The following is a 16534-nucleotide window of genomic DNA, read 5'->3' on the forward strand; positions in this document are numbered from 1 at the left end:
TGAGTTACCGTGGAAATGTGCGTGGCTTTATGCCAAGTTTAGGTTTTATACATCGCGATTTGAGCGTGGAAACATTCGTACGCAACATTTCTGTGCGTATGCACCGTTTATACATGAGGCCCCTGGTGTGTCATTCTACTTTTTAGCATACTCTTTGCACAGGCGAATCCTGGGCTGGGATTTCAAGCCAGCAGTTTTGTCATGTGCATCAGGCAGCATGCTCAATGACAAACGAGATTTCCTATTCATTGTACGTAATGACCAATCAGATGTTAACAGGCCATACACTCCTCCTATTCAACACTGTAGTCCCTCCCACTTGACATTGCTTCTCCTACTCAACATTTAGCTCCTGGCTGCAACAACACCCTTCTCGATAGATGACACATTTAGACTTTTTGCCAGGCTTGCACATAATGTGGCTCTATAATTGAACAGCTTGGTTACTCTTTAATTTACATTTTTTGTTGCCTCTTCATTTGCGTATAATATTTCACCTTATATAATATTTTATGCTTTGCAAATTTTATTTATGGTGCCATGAACTGCACAGTACAGAGACCCTTAACTAGATGAGCACATTTGTCCTGCAGCACATTTGTTGATGCACCCTATTTTAGTAACTAAGGCAAACTGGGTACAACACACAGCTAGCCTAAGGCTTGGAGCAAAGACTGATAAAGGCATATGACAAGGGGAGTACATGAGCAACTCGATGTGAGGTTTGCTAAAGCTGATGAATATTTCATAACCAGAATGCTAAGCAGGTATGTATATACAAACCAGTAATCCTTGTTTTATATATCTCTGTTAAGAATGAAAAATATCCCACAAACCTTAATAGTATAGTACAATGGGAGATACAAATAGATAGTGATCTTCTCTGAGCCTAGTTGCTTTCCAGTTCACCTACTTAATTATCAGGCTGCACTGTCCTACAGCACTACTGTTAATGTTAACAAACAAAACAAAAGATCCTGGCTTTTAGAATGTGCATGATGTTGGTATAACTGTGTTGGAACTGCCTTTTACTACAAATGTTAATTTTTTTTAACATTACTATATTTGTGAATTTTGTAATGTTTGTGAAAGTAGCATTTGAGAATGCTAATAACATCTGTTATTAGATAACTTTGCAAGAATGTTTTATTTATGAGAAAGTGGTGTTCTTAAACACTACTCAAATAATTTTAAGCAAGAATATAAACACCACCCTTTATAACAAAACAGCTTGGGGTGAGTTTCCTGAAAGTACTGTAATGATAAGATTGATCATTCATTTATTTGGGTTTCCCAAAATTCCTCATAACTAAAGTAGAATGTTAAATCCTTTATAATGTATGTGTCCCTCAACCTATTCATTAATTTCTAAGAGATTCTTGTATGTCTGTAGTACTAGGGTGTTGTACTGTGTTAGCCATTTTGGATGTAGTGAGATCTTGCCTGAAGAAGGGGCCTGAGTTGCCTTGAAAGCTTGCATATTGTAATCTTTTTAATTAGCCAATAAAAGGTGTCATTTTGCTTGACTTCTCACTACTAATACATCTTGCCTGGAGAAAGGGGCCTGAGTTGTCTCGAAAGCTTGCATATTGTAAACTTTTTAGTTAGCCAATAAAAGGTGTCATTTTGCTTGACTTCTCACAACTAAGAGATTCTTAAAGGTTGATAAATTAACAAAATTTCTATGTTTTTAGAAGTTTTGAAGAATCTGAGTCCTAAAGTGGAAACTAGGTGTATTTTAACAAAGACATTTCTATATACTGTGTTGGTTGGTTATAGGGAGAAGCTGGAGAGAAGAAAAGGGAAGGACAAGAATTGGAAGTTTGTACGTATGGGGAAATACAGTACAGCTGCAATGGAGAAAACCTACTCAGAAGAACATCCATTGAATTTTGTGTCTGTGTCTCTGACCACAACTTCATGAAACCAACCCTTGTATACTATTTAAGTTAAATCATGGAGTGTAGCTAATATCGGTGCATAGTCCCAGTGTCTTAGAGTATAGTCACACCTGCCATAAAGGTTCTCTTCATTGAATGTACAGTACAGGTGATCTGCAAGCACTAAAGATTTTTTACATATTGTAAAAATTGTGTCAAAATGATGTGGGACTACCCACAATGTTTTCATCTGTGGACCAATTCAGCAGTGTCTCAAAAGGCAAGAAACAATTAGTTTTGTGGTGGATGACTACTCAGTGATAGCAGATATCCCCTTTCTGCAGACTTGTTGACATCTGCGAAAAACTGCCAGATGATGCTTGAAGAACAAAGGAACACAGCTCATTAGCAAACCTGCAGAACTGTGGAATGCAAGGAATGGCTATATGGAAAATATACGGCCACTGCCTTCACAAGTCATCAGATGATATCCATATTACTTTTCTGTGCTGTTATAACTGCATGCAGTGCTTCACAGCAAGGCTATTGGAGTAAGCACACCTCTAGTAAAAAAACCTGACAATTGCAAGGGGGGGACGGAGGTTGGAAATGTGATATTTCTTGATCCTAGGGCAGTGGGTATACACCAGGCTGTTGTGGATGCTACGCAGACTGTTAGCGCTATCATTTTTTCATAACTATTTTATTTTGTTTGCTAGTTTCTAATTAAAATACTTTATTTGCATTTTGTAAGACATATATTACTGCCTATATATTCAGTAACAAATAAACTATGTATTATCTAAAGATGAGCAGGAATTGTTAATACATAATTAAATTTATTTACTCCATTTAAAGATTGTGGAAAAATTACAGATCATATAAATTATACACATATATATGCAAATAATTTACAAATTGCCAGTAGTCTGCCCAGGTGGTGTCTATGTGTATGAAAAGAGAGCAAAATTAAGCTGCAATGTGTAGGCTTATTCTTTTCACTTTCTCGTCCCACTTTTCTTTTCTTTTCTCACTTTTGAAAAGGCTTTTGTGTGCTTTAGTAAATAACAAAACTTTGTTATCATCTAAAAGAAGAACAAGCCCTTCTTTAGAAAACTGTGCTTTTCTTTTATGGTGCATGTTGTCATTTCTTTTGTGTTTATTATTATGCTTTGTCCTATTTGGTTATTAACTTACAATATCATGTTTACTTTATATTACTTTTCACAACTTTATTTCATCCCATCAAAGGAACAAACATGTCCTTATATAAATGAAATCATTGTCAATTGTTCAATATTCAATTCAATTATGATGCCTTTTTGTAGGTGACTTCAAAAGTAGAGTTATCAAAGTAGTACTTTATGCTGATGTCAACTAAGATGGGTTTTGGCAAACACATAAAAATGTACTTAAACATTTTGTATGTCTGTTGTAAAGTTGCTTATTAAGCTCTAAGATTCTATGTTTTCTGGAATCTTTCACCATTTTCTGTACAAATGTATGTGCTACAGCTCACCATTTTGAAAATACTTTGTTATAGCTTAGGATGGTGGCTAAACCTTTTCTTTATATTTTTCAAGTATCATTTGTTTACATTTTTGTACACTTGATTTTTTTCATAAATACACGCTGAGCTCCATGTGTGTAAGACGTTGGTCACAAGGGAATACATACCTTACGCTTAACTCTGGATTATCCACATCATGATAAATATCATCTTCATTTGGTAGTGGTGGTAAGATGACTAAAACAGAAATAAAATTATTCAGGTAAAAGCTGGAGGGGAATGAAAGTTATACTTTCTAATCCCTATTAATAACTGAAGCATTGCAGAGGTAACTGGTTACACAATATGTATCTGAAATAAATATAATGAAAAACTTACAAAGTACAGAAAGTCCATGTGGGCAGGAACATGCATTTAGCATATCAATAGAGGCATAGGTACATTAAATACTTACTGTATTCATGACAGTAAAAATAACTTTTTTTCCAGCCCTAATTATTCCAGTATAGGGTGACAGAAGGACACGTCTTGTGTCAGTAACACCAGGCAAAAGGCATGAACTAACTAGTCCATCAAGGTAAGCTCATGTGCATTACAGTGCATCCGGAAAGTATTCACAGCGCATCACTTTTTCCACATTTTGTTATGTTACAGCCTTATTCCAAAATGGATTAAATTCATTTTTTTCCTCAAAATTCTACACACAACACCCCATAATGACAACATGAAAAACGTTTACTTGAGATTTTTGCAAAGTTATTAAGCATAAAAAAATTGAGAAAGCACATGTACATACGTATTCACAGCCTTTGCCATGAAGCTCAAAATTGAGCTCAGGTGCATTCTGTTTCCCCTGATCATCCTTGAAATGTTTCTGCAGCTTAACTGGAGTCCACTTGTGGTAAATTCAGTTGATTGGACATGATTTGGAAAGGCACACACCTGTCTATATAAGGTCCCACAGTTGACAGTTCATGTCAGAGCACAAACCAAGCATGAAGTCAAAGGAATTATCTGTAGACCTCCAAGACAGGATTGTCTCGAGGCACAAATCTGGGGAAGGTTACAGAAAAATTTCTGCTGCTCTGAAGGTCCCAATGAGCACAGTCCGTAAGTGGAAGAAGTTCGAAACCACCAGGACTCTTCCTAGAGCTGGCCGGCCATCTAAACTGAGCGATTGGGGGAGAAGGGCCTTAGTCAGGGAGGTGACCAAGAACCCGATGGTCACTCTGTCAGAGCTCCAGAGGTCCTCTGTGGAGAGAGGAGAACCTTCCAGAAGGACAACCATCTCTGCAGCAATCCACCAATCAGGCCTGTATGGTAGATTGGGCAGACGAAGCCTCTCCTTAGTAAAAGGCACATGGCAGCCCGCCTGGAGTTTGCCAAAAGGCACCTGAAGGACTCTCAGACCACGAGAAAGAAAATTCTCTGGTCTGATGAGACAAGGATTGAACTCTTTGGTGTGAATGGCAGGCGTCACGTTTGGAGGAAACCAGGCACCGCTCATCACCAGGCCAATACCAATACAGGCCAATACAGTGAAGCATGGTGGTGGCAGCATCATGCTGTGGGGATGTTTTTCAGCGGCAGGGACTGAGAAACTAGTCAGGATAAAGGGAAAGATGACTGCAGCAATGTACAGAGACATCCTGGATGAAAACCTGCTCCAGAGCGCTCTTGACCTCAGACTGGGGCGACGGTTCATCTTTCAGCAGGACAATGACCCTAAGCACACAGCCAAGATATCAAAGGAGTGGCTTCAGGACAACTCTGTGAATGTCCTTGAGTGGCCCAGCCAGAGCCCAGACTTGAATCTGATTGAACATTTCTGGAGAGATCTTAAAATGGCTGTGCACCGATGCTTCTCATCCAACTTGATGGAGCTTGAGAGGTGCTGCAAAGAGGAATGGGCGAAACTGGCCAAGGATAGGTGTGCCAAGCTTGTGGCATCATATTCAAAAAGACTTGAGGCTGTAATTACTGCCAAAGGTGCATCGACAAAGTATTGAGCAAAGGCTGTGAATACTTATGTACATGTGATTTCTGTTTTTTTATTTTTAATAAATTTGCAAAAACCTCAAGTAAACTTTTTTCACGTTGTCATTATGGGGTGTTGTGTGTAGAATTCTGAGGAAAAAAATGAATTTAATCCATTTTGGAATAAGGCTGTAACATAACAACATGTGGAAAAAGTGATGCGCTGTGAATACTTTCCGCAAATTAACCTAAATGACCAAAATGTGAAAAATCACATAGGCATGGGGAGTACATGCAAACTTACACAAATTGTGGCTTTTATTGGGAATCAAACCCTTGGTCCCTTCAGCTATGAGACAGCATGATGCAAAGTACAGTTACTTTTACAGTTTTGCAAAGCTGTACAACCTTTAAACCTTCACAACTGCAGATTTATTGTGCACTTTGATAAAAAGCTGTACTGAATGGTTGTTATCCTGTCCCAAAAATTTCCCAGCTTCCATCATTACTTTTAAATATTGAATAACGTATTAGAATTTATTCAGTATATTGCACACAGTCCTTTTTTTCTGAGCAGTTTCAAAAATGAAATTGCCTCACACAGTTAGAGACTGGAGAGTTGGAGAGAAATTTCTCCTTAAAAGCTGAGGATCTCCTGAATGAATGAATGCACTACTAGTACAAGATGGCGCGTTAATATAGCTAAGATTTGGGGCATTGTTTGTGAGATTTCTCAGAAATTTTCAAGTAGAAGAGATAAACATACTTTTAAAAAAGTTGGGGTCTAACAAAATTATTCTGTAAATAAGGTCACCTGCAAGTACACCAAAATAAGATAATAAACAGTGCCTGCACATTTCTAAAGTATAGCTCTACATTTCCTAGAAACAGTAATAGTGAGATTTCTGGGGCACTGAAGGGTGTGAAATAGTAGGTCCTCAGTTGCCTTTTGCTGGAGTTGGTCCTTAATGGCATCAATCATGACACCTTTCAAGTAATGAAAAAACCGAGATGATTGTTCAAATTTTCGACTAAGATTCATGAAACATGAACTCACCTCCACTGCCTCTTTGACTGCTGTTGAAGATAAAAAAAAAAGTTGTTACAAAAGAAGTGTATTTGTTTAACTTATGCTTCATATCAAATACATTTAAATGTTATATAGACATTTTTCTAATGATCTTAAGAAATCAGTACCACCATAAATACAAGTCACTTTAACACAATTAGTCTTGCCTTTGTAATACTCAATACTATGCTGGAGATTTTTTCCTTCTTCTATAAATCACAAACTACTGGTCAAGGAGAAGGTTTTAAGTGATTATTAATAATAATTCACAAATCCCTTAATAATCTAAGTGTGCTAATATTAGATATTAAAACAAAACCAAGCACAGTTATATTTTTACTGTGCAGACCCCTTGGATCATCCTCTTCAATTATAACTGACTTAAATACCCATTTATCCAACCAAGCTATATATTTTAATACAATATTCTTGAAGATTGGATGATATTAATAGTGTCTGCTTAACTTTTTAAACTATTAAAAACTGAAAATGTAAAATATTACCATTAAAGTGCTGAAGAACATCTATACTGTATATCCACCCATTTGCTAAAAAGCATATTCAGTTAAGGACTGCAAGGAGCAGCACTGATTGAAAAGGAAGACATTATTCCTGGAGAGTGTGCCAATCCATCACAGAGAACATTCAAATATGTATACATTTACACTCACTTATACTAATGCGGTGGAGTGTCTTTATGATGTGGGCTGAAAATTGAAGTACCTGGAGGAACACCAGTTCAGACAGTGAGAACATGCTAACGTCAGAAGGGCCAGTGAAATGTAAGCATTGAGATCTGTGACTCTGGAGCAGTGCTAAACAATTGCCACTGTAATGACATGTTAGATCTAATTTTGAAAGGGTTTAGAATACTTAGAGCTTGAAAAATGTAGTATCCTTGCACTCTGGCCTTACTTACCTATGCTTTGCCTTTCCTTCGATGGTGCAATGTTGACTCTTACAGTACAGATTTACTCAATGTTGTTACAGTGGATTGAACTATTAGTCACCAAATGGGCATATTTGTGTCAGCTTCTATTTCTAATTTGCTGTAGCTGCAGCAAATCCTGAAGAGGTAAACATATGCTGATGACTCTTGTGTACACCATTCCTAAGCTTCTGCAGCTTTACTTTAAAAACCTCACCTTCTTAAACCTCTGCTTTACCAAGTTCGTGTCAGGCTCAGTAAAAACTCTCCACTCTAGCTTCATTAAAAAAATACCTTTTGATGAATCTGCTAAATTATTCCTTTTTTACACTGTAATTAACTGTACACCTAAAATAACACCACTGTTTCATCTTTTATTTCTGATTGGGCATACTGGCTAGGTGCCAGGAGGTCAAAAATAAACTGATGCTTTTTGCATTTAACCTCACAGTGCTTCTGTATTAATGTGAATTTGTGTGCCTGGCTTAGAGATTCCACTCCACATTTAACTTCAATGTAAAAATGCAATGAAGAAAATCTGTTGTGGCGCATCTTCTTAGTCTAAATGGGTCCCTGCTTATGCTGGATTTCCGTGGAAGCTACAGAAGAATTAAAAACGTCATTTTTGCTTTACACCTTTGCAATGGCTTTAATTCTGTGGACTGTAATTTTAAAGATTGTGCACTTCATCAGTATTGACAAGGTTTTATAATTAATATACATGTAATGCACCCATCACAATTATTTAAATTTTTTGCAGTTTGTAAGAGTCCATTAAACCTAACCTTTGCACAAAATAAAACTAACATTTTTAAAATTTAGTTAGTAAACTCTGCCATGTGTAACAGTTTTTGAGATGCCTGTCACAACCTTTTTTATAGCACAGTCTTTAAACATTCATTAAAAACACAGTGCTTTTTATGTTGTGATAGATGGCCAGGAAGGAACCCTGCCCCACCGGGACGCTTGGAGGAATGACGGACCGGGAGAGAGACACTTCTCTTCCCTGGGTGCCTGGACGGTCCTAGAGCCCTGGAGAACAGCGCTTCTGCCACACCTGTCAATGCTGCCAGACCTGGGATGGTGTATGCTTCCAGGTACAAGGGCAGCACTTCTGCCACACTGAGGAGTGCTGCCGGCAGTTCGTCATCGTGCACCTGGAGCACATCCGGGTCAGGATAAAAGGGGCCGCCTCACTCCATTCCGAGAGCCAGAGTCGGGTGGAACAGGATGGAGCTTGCGAGACAGGAGTGGAGGCGGCCAAAGGAACTAGGACTGAGCACTTTGTAAATATTGTGTTTTTGGACATTCTGGTGTCGTGTCTGTCTGTGGCCGGCCTATCTTTGACAATGTTTTCATTCTTTGGTCTTTTACCTTTCAACATCATCTTGGGCTCCAACATCATCATAGACGTCTGGATCATTCTCAGCTTGAATTCGAGAAGAAGGAAGAATGGGTTTCTTCTGTTGGCTTTTTAAAGCTCCATAATCAACTTCCACTAATTCCGTTTTAATGTAACCATCTAAGTAAAATTCAAAAGAAGACCTTATGTAACTTAGTCGATTATTATCTGATTGTGAATCTGAAAAAATACTTATAAAGGCATTTTTTATTTATTAAATTTCAAAAGTTGTTTAACAACAACAAAGTACTTTATTATTTATTAAAGAAACATGGTCCAGTGTATAATTACACAAAGAGTCAGATATTACAATTGGGATATTACACACATAAAATAATATTCTCGATAGATTTCAGAATCAAGTGAATTATAGAATTATACAGTCTTCAGTGAACGCTATAAGCTGATAATGAAAAGTTCTATATTAGTGCTATGTCTAAAGTGGAATGTATGTTTTACAGAAAGCCTTCTGTGGATTAAATAGTATTTATGTATGTTGAAATATAACACTAAAGTTTAAATTAGCTTGAACACACCATATAGTAGTAAAGATAACAGAAAGAATATATGGCATCATTGAGAAGATATTTTTCTTTTGGTCATAGTTTTTGTCTTGTAGTTAAATTCACAACAAGATGTATCTATTCATTTTGCCACTTGCAAGTAAGTCACAAATGCAATATTATTTCAGGTCACAAGAATTCAGATACACAAATACACAAAAGGCATAGACTCAAACCCACAAGAGAAAGCATATAAATGCCTTTATATTCTATTTTGGATTTATTAATTGGCCCTTTCTTATCCATCCTCTTCAGGCAGCACACACTTTTGTCAAAGCCTCACTTTCTTACCTACACTCTCGGCTGCTTTTTTCACAAGAAGAATCCATTATGCATTTTATGGAGTCATTTTTGCAGTCAAGGTTTACCTGTAGACTCTCATAGCCACCAGTTTATCCTGGTCCTTTAATGCACCAACACTCTACGCTCCAGCTTTATTTAATGGGGCTCAGTTAGCATTTTTTTCCTCAATCCACAAGTTCTCATTATTGCATTTGTCCTTGTTATTGGTAACCCCTACTCATGGTTTTAGTTATACTATGACTGTGGGGTACATCCTCAAGCTCAGCTCCTTATAGTAAGCACTCTATTTTCTATTATGAAGATTAATCCTTATAGTACTTTTGACCTGTTATCTCTGTTACACATTCTGGACTTATGGCTTGCAGTTTTCAAAATCAAACAAGTACTGCTTAAATATTATTTAGTTAATAAATTCTTACATGAGCCATCTGCTGTCCTCCCCAGCCACTTTCCTTCAGGGTTGTCTGTCACACGAATGATCTCCAAGCGCTCCCCCTGCTTCAGCGACAGTTCATTCTTTCCTCCTTTGCAGTCCACTTTACCCTTTGCTTCATGAATAACTTCAATAGGGCCCACTAGCTATAAGAACACTGAACAGCTAAAGATCACTTTGTACTTACTATTTAATACTCATCATTTCAGCAAATTTAAACAATTTTTTTATTTAGTACAGTTTAAAAAAAATACAAGAGAAGTAGAAGAGGCTACGAAAAAAAATGTTCACACTGGAAAGGGTGAGGAAGATTTAAAGTTTTCTTGGAAAATACACTTAAATGAATAATTATGTATGTCATATATCAGCATTTATAATAAATACCAATATGCTATACATATACAGTACATTATAACAAAGGTACAGAGACACCTAATGTTAATTTAAAGCATAGTATGTTAACTTTTTTAATTTTACACCTTTGTCCCTTTCTAATCCATTTCCTTAGGTATTACATTATCATTAACAGATTATGTTAAGCTGCATTACATGACAGACATCCATCCATCCATCCATTATCCAACTCGCTATATCCTAACTACAGGGTCATGGGGTTCTGCTGGAGCCAATCCCAGCCAACACAGGGCGCAAGGCAGGAAACAAACCCCGGGCAGGGCGCCACACACACACACACACACACACACACACACACACACACACACACACCAAGCACACACTAGGGACAATTTAGAATCGCCAATGCACCTAACCTACATGTCTTTGGACTGTGGGAGGAAACCGGAGTACCCAGATGAAACACATGACAGACATTCTAGATATATTTTACAATCATTTAACATTTTGATAATTTTGTTAAGCATCAGAATTTCTCGCAAAGAGAATGACAGCATACAGACAAGTACGGAAAAAAGCAATGATGGCAAACAGAAGAAGACATTGAAAACAAATGAGGATAAACAAGTATATTGAGGTAAGACAAAAATGTTAAAAAATGAGAGTAGGCTCACAAACACAAAAAGCCAGATAAGACAAAAAATGCTTGGAAGACTATTTATTGCTATAATTTGTGATAAAACTGAAGTAATTAAATAACAGACATTTGCAGATGAGAGTAAAATAACAAAGAATGAAAATAACTGTGTCAAATTTAACAACATCCTGACAATATTCAAAATAAGTAAAATATAAATCAATGTGAATTCAAAATGATCATTTTAGTTCCAGTTCCTGGTGAGGGTCATATTAGCAAGATACTACGCTGACTTGGCCTGTCTATCCTCAACTAGCTCCTCTAGCTCTCCCTGGGAAATACCCAGGTGGTCCCAGTATAGCACTGACATAAAATCTCTCCTGGATTTCCTTGGTCTGCTCTCTGTCTTGTGTTAGTGGGCCATGCCTTGTACACCTCCAGAGAGATGAATCCAGGGGCATCATAGCTACATGTCCAAACTAACTCAGCTTGATCAGGCAAAGCAGCAGTTCAACTACAAGGTCTTGCTAAGCTCACACCCTGTCACTGACAGTGAGTCCAACAACCTTATACAAAAACTTAATTCAGCCACTTCCAGTAGACACTATAGGGTTCATGGTCATAAGCTTTTTTTCTTAACTCCAAAAACCAAATATAGACAGAACTGACAAAGTCCCTTGACCCCTCAAGTATCTGTGCAAGGATAACATGTTGGTCAGTCCACTGTTAAGTGGTCAAAATGTAATCCACATTGTTCCTCCAGAAAGCAAGGTTCAGCTGTCAGATAGTATTCTCTAATATATGCCAGTGCAGCCTTTCCCACAGAGGCTGATTAAGGTGATAACATAGTAACTGGAACATACCCTCGTGCCTCAATTTTTAAAAATGGGGACAACCACGCCGAACTCCAGTTCTGAGGAACTGTCCTTCCTTAACAACCCAATAGCATCTATTGCTCTCAGCATTTCCAGCTGGACCTCCATCTCCAGTGGTGTTGCCACTATTGAACTTCTTACTCACCACAGCAACCTCAGCCATTCAGAAGGATCCATCCCAACTAAAGCTTTGGAACTGCCTGCTCCAGGGAGTGTGTATCTACGTTCCAGCATTATCGAAAATATTTCTAGATGTTTCAACTATCATGCTAAAAACAGCCTGGGTGAGGTCTGCAGCTCTGCAACAGAAAATGAGGCCTCAGATCCAATTAAACAGCTATAAAGTTGATATAAGGTTCACTTGTGTGTTCAAACATAGTGTTCATTATGAACAACTCATGACTAACACAGAAATCGAGCAAAAAATCAAACCTCAGATTCAGATAAGACACGTTGTTTTTTTTCCAATTTCCATCCCTCCCTATATCTCTGTCATTTCCCAGATGAGCTTTGAAGTTTCTCAGTAGGATTATGGAGCCAGTAGGTGGAAACTTTTTAAGCATTAAATCCAAAATCTCTCTGTAAAGGCTAAATATTCTAACAGCTGTTGCAATGGAAAAAAATCCTATTGTACAAAATCTAGGCGGGCGCTTATACGTATATCCACACCTCCAAGGGCCTCTCTTGTAGGGCAACTCAAGAGTAGACCACTCTTGATTCAGAACTTTAGTTCCTGAGCAAATGCTGTGTGTGAAAGTGAGTTGAGCTATATTTAGCTATTATTGTTCACCCTTCTGCAGGATTTATGGCTCCTTCCTCAGCAGAGGAGTTATGTTACAAGTCCCATGAGTCAGTTTTCATTGCCAAGGTCTAGTGTGCCTAGATCTGTTCCACTATTTTCTGTTAACCAAATGGCATTTCACCAGACTGTCACAATGACAGCTTCATGAAGCTTTTTTCAGCTGAGCCCAACTGGGGTGTATGTGTTACCAGGCCACCAGAGGATGCTGGCAAACACTACTCATAGGTGTATATTTTTTCCTCTGCTTTGCTACAAAAATAAATTGAAGTAGTTGCTCTAGAAGCAATAAAGATCAGTGCATCCAAATGAATCCCTAGACTAAAGGTGTCACTCTGACAGGCTAGTGGAAACTCAAACCAGAGTAAAGAAGATCTTATCACAATTTTATTTAGGTATTCAATATTCTCAAAAAGCTGTGAAAATAAAGCCTTTAGAATTCCATCTAAATGTCATATATAAAGCTGTAGATTTAAGGAAAATAAGAATAAGTAGATATGCAAACTGTCATATATAAAGCTGTAGATTTAAGGAAAATAAGAATAAGTAGATATGCAAACTGTCATATATAAAGCTGTAGATTTAAGGAAAATAAGAATAAGTAGATATGCAAGACTTTCCCTCTGTTTCAAAATTAGTTTGTCCCTAGTGACTACTCAGTTGCTATATGTTTATTCACCGTAGATTTTCATTAGTCATTATATAGATTTAGGGTGGCACAGTGGTAGCGCTGCTGCCTCGCAGTAAGGAGACCTGGGTTCGCTTCCCGGGTCCTCCCTGCATGGAGTTTGCCTGTTCTCCCCATGTCTGCGTGGGTTTCCTCTGGTTGCTCCGGTTTCCTCCCACACTCCAAAGACATGCAGGTTAGGTGCATTGGCGATCCTACATTGTCCCCAGTGTGTGCTTGGTGTATGGATGTGTGTGTGTGTGTGCGCCCTGTGCTGTGCTGGTGCCCTGCCTGGGTTTTGTTCCTGCCTTTGCACCCTGTGTTGGCTGGGATTGGCTCCAGCAGACCCCCGTGACCATGTGTTAGGATATAGTGGGTTGGAGAATGACTGATTATATACATTTATATTTATTAATATTTAGCATCTTTCTCAAAGAACCAACTCTTTCTAAAAAATGACCTACGGTAATAAAATTTATGTGATTTTAAAACATGCATATACAGTATGTTCTCTTTATACGGTCTATGCCATCTTTATTGAATTATTCTCTCTGTATTATTTTAATGGGCCACACCCTATAACTATTGGTGTTAATAAACAAAGACTGGCGTATATCAAAAAATCCGTTAAAAAAAAAAAAGTTCTGTCAAAAATATAGATTAGCAAGAGTAAAATACTACAAATTGAATAAAATAAATAAGATTCAAGATTAAGTAATATTCTTCCATGTATATGACAGAGGTCTTTGACATTCCCACTGCACTGTGTAGAGCAGTAAAAACAACTTTGCATGCAATGAATATAATGTATTTATCGAGATTTGATTGTCTCATACATATATGACATACACAAAGTATTATAAACTTTAAAGTAAACAATCTAAAAAAACACTCCTTTTTTATGCAAAAAGTGATGGCTACTTATTATAATTATGAAATTCAATCCTCTTGGGCAAATTAAAATAGATCTACTACTACTATGTTTTTTATTACCATTACTACTACTACTATCCATCCATCCATTTTCCAACCCGCTGAATCCGAACACAGGGTCACGGGGGTCTGCTGGAGCCAATCCCAGCCAACACAGGGCACAAGGCAGGGAACCAATCCCGGGCAGGGTGCCAACCCACCGCAGGACACACACAAACACACCCACACACCAAGCACACACTAGTCTGCTCTAAATCAACAGTACCAGGCTATATAGTGAATATAAATGTTCAATATTATCTGACCCTCATGGACCCCCTGAACCCCATCCACGGACCACAGGTTAAGAACCACTTGTGCAGAGTAAACACAAACCAGTTCACTCTGGAAAAGACTTCAATATAAAGCATGTTATATTGCAAGTTCTATTGCAGCCGTCTCCACCAGAGGTCACTAATAATATTTTCACTGAAAACGTTTGGATCTTAACTCTCTTGGCATTTTTGGTGTAAGTAATAAATAAAGGAGGGCTCCTTAAAGGCTTGTCATGTTCACCAACAAAATAGATGTGAATCTGACACTGTGGTTCAAGCAGTTAAAATTACTTATTTGACTTTTACTCCCCAAACTCCTTCCGGTAGCCTCCTCACACTCCTGCATACATGACCCATCAAGCCATGCTCACATACATATTTAAATTATAACACAGTTTGTCCCACCATTTAAAATTGTAGCTATAATAAATTACTCCCATGTGGGATTAAAAAACAAGGGAAATTTACTTTCAATGTGTCTTTTTAAATTTTGTCAAAATGTTTCTTACCTTAAACCGTTTCCTAATTTCATTCTCTTTCTTTTCTCTGTCCTTTTGTTCTTTTTTCTCCTGCTCAAGCCGCTTCTTCTGTTCTTTCTCTCGCTTTTTATCTTGTTCTTTGGTTTCTTTTTCCCTTTTAAAAATAATTTAATCAAATATGTACAAAACCAAACCACTTAAATTGCACCTGCATTGAAAGAATTATAAAATGCATATTTGAGTATTCAATACATATCAAATTATGTTATGCAGAACACATTTTAGCACATAATATAGCACTCTCATGCTTTAGAGTTGAAATGTCATTTGGTACAGAACCCTACTGAGGAATTTAGGGACTGACGCAAAGGCATCAAATGGAAGGAATTATATCTCTAGTGCAGAACATAGATTTAAGGCAGCACATTTAAGTTACAGTTATCAAAATGTTTTTCATTATATGAAAAATATGTGACTATATATACAGTATGGCTTATTCACACACATTTTTTTCTAATCTAAAAATTAGTCTAATGGACACATTTATAGTTGTGCAAAATATGATGATACATACTGAACAGTTCTATTATTATTAATTTAGTATATTTTATTTTTCAGTATGCTTAAAGTCATAAATTTGTCATAACTGAACTTCAATCAGTCAGTCTCTATTTTATAGGATGACTTTCCTGTGGATTTGATTAAAGGTGTATAATAAGAACAAGACAATCCAAATTATACAGATACTATTTTTGATAATACCACTCAGATCAAAATAACTTCAATAGTGTCAGTGAATTTCAGTCCTGCTGCTTAGCCACCATACTGTATAAATTGTTTTTATTGACACAATTTAAATTGATCTGGTCTGTGTTCCTGATGCCAGTTACCTTTTTTGTTGCCTCAATGAAGTTATTGTACCATTAAACCAAAGTGGCTCAGGAAAATGTGGCTGCAAAAGCCACAAAGGTGGTATCAAACCAAGTTGTTTAAAGCTTGCACTAGTGATTATTTATTGACACTTTTTTTAAAGGATTTTGTATTTTCTCTGCTTTATTTTCAGCAACTGTTCTTGTAACTCCCAAAATTAGGCTATTTTACCCTTCTACAGTATATACATGTGAAGGAAAGATGACCATGCTGAATTCTTTCCATTGCTCTCTGACATTTTAACTATCTAAAATGCTTTTCTGGTTCACATCCCTTGAGGGTAATTGCTTGACTGATCAGGCAGAAAGTTTAGCCCCTCAGTTCAACAGGGCTCTTTCTTGTTAACCACCATACCTTGACTTCATAATTCAACCCAACAAACCACGATTTAAAATATAAATATTATATATCTAGCCTTTAACTAAGGTATTTTAATATTGCAGATATGTAAAAAAAGTATTGTGAAAAATGCTATAGTTGC

The 16534-nt window shown here is 37.2% G+C and overlaps 1 protein-coding gene across 1 annotated transcript in view; it reads right to left on the reverse strand.

The window, feature by feature from the left end:
- The window catches only part of LOC114652160 (FYN-binding protein 1-like), a 1204993-nt gene that overhangs the window by 20499 nt on the left and 1167960 nt on the right, over nucleotides 1-16534 (reverse strand). Inside the window, exons 3-7 of the mRNA XM_051928498.1 lie at nucleotides 15154-15277; nucleotides 10052-10211; nucleotides 8739-8886; nucleotides 6425-6444; nucleotides 3558-3627 (exon numbers count right to left, since the gene is read on the reverse strand). Of these exons, the coding sequence (XP_051784458.1) occupies nucleotides 3558-3627; nucleotides 6425-6444; nucleotides 8739-8886; nucleotides 10052-10211; nucleotides 15154-15277 (522 nt within the window). The remainder of the gene's footprint in view (nucleotides 1-3557; nucleotides 3628-6424; nucleotides 6445-8738; nucleotides 8887-10051; nucleotides 10212-15153; nucleotides 15278-16534) is intronic.

This window comes from Erpetoichthys calabaricus, chromosome 5 (assembly GCF_900747795.2).
Source record: "Erpetoichthys calabaricus chromosome 5, fErpCal1.3, whole genome shotgun sequence".
Lineage (NCBI taxonomy): Eukaryota > Metazoa > Chordata > Cladistia > Polypteriformes > Polypteridae > Erpetoichthys > Erpetoichthys calabaricus.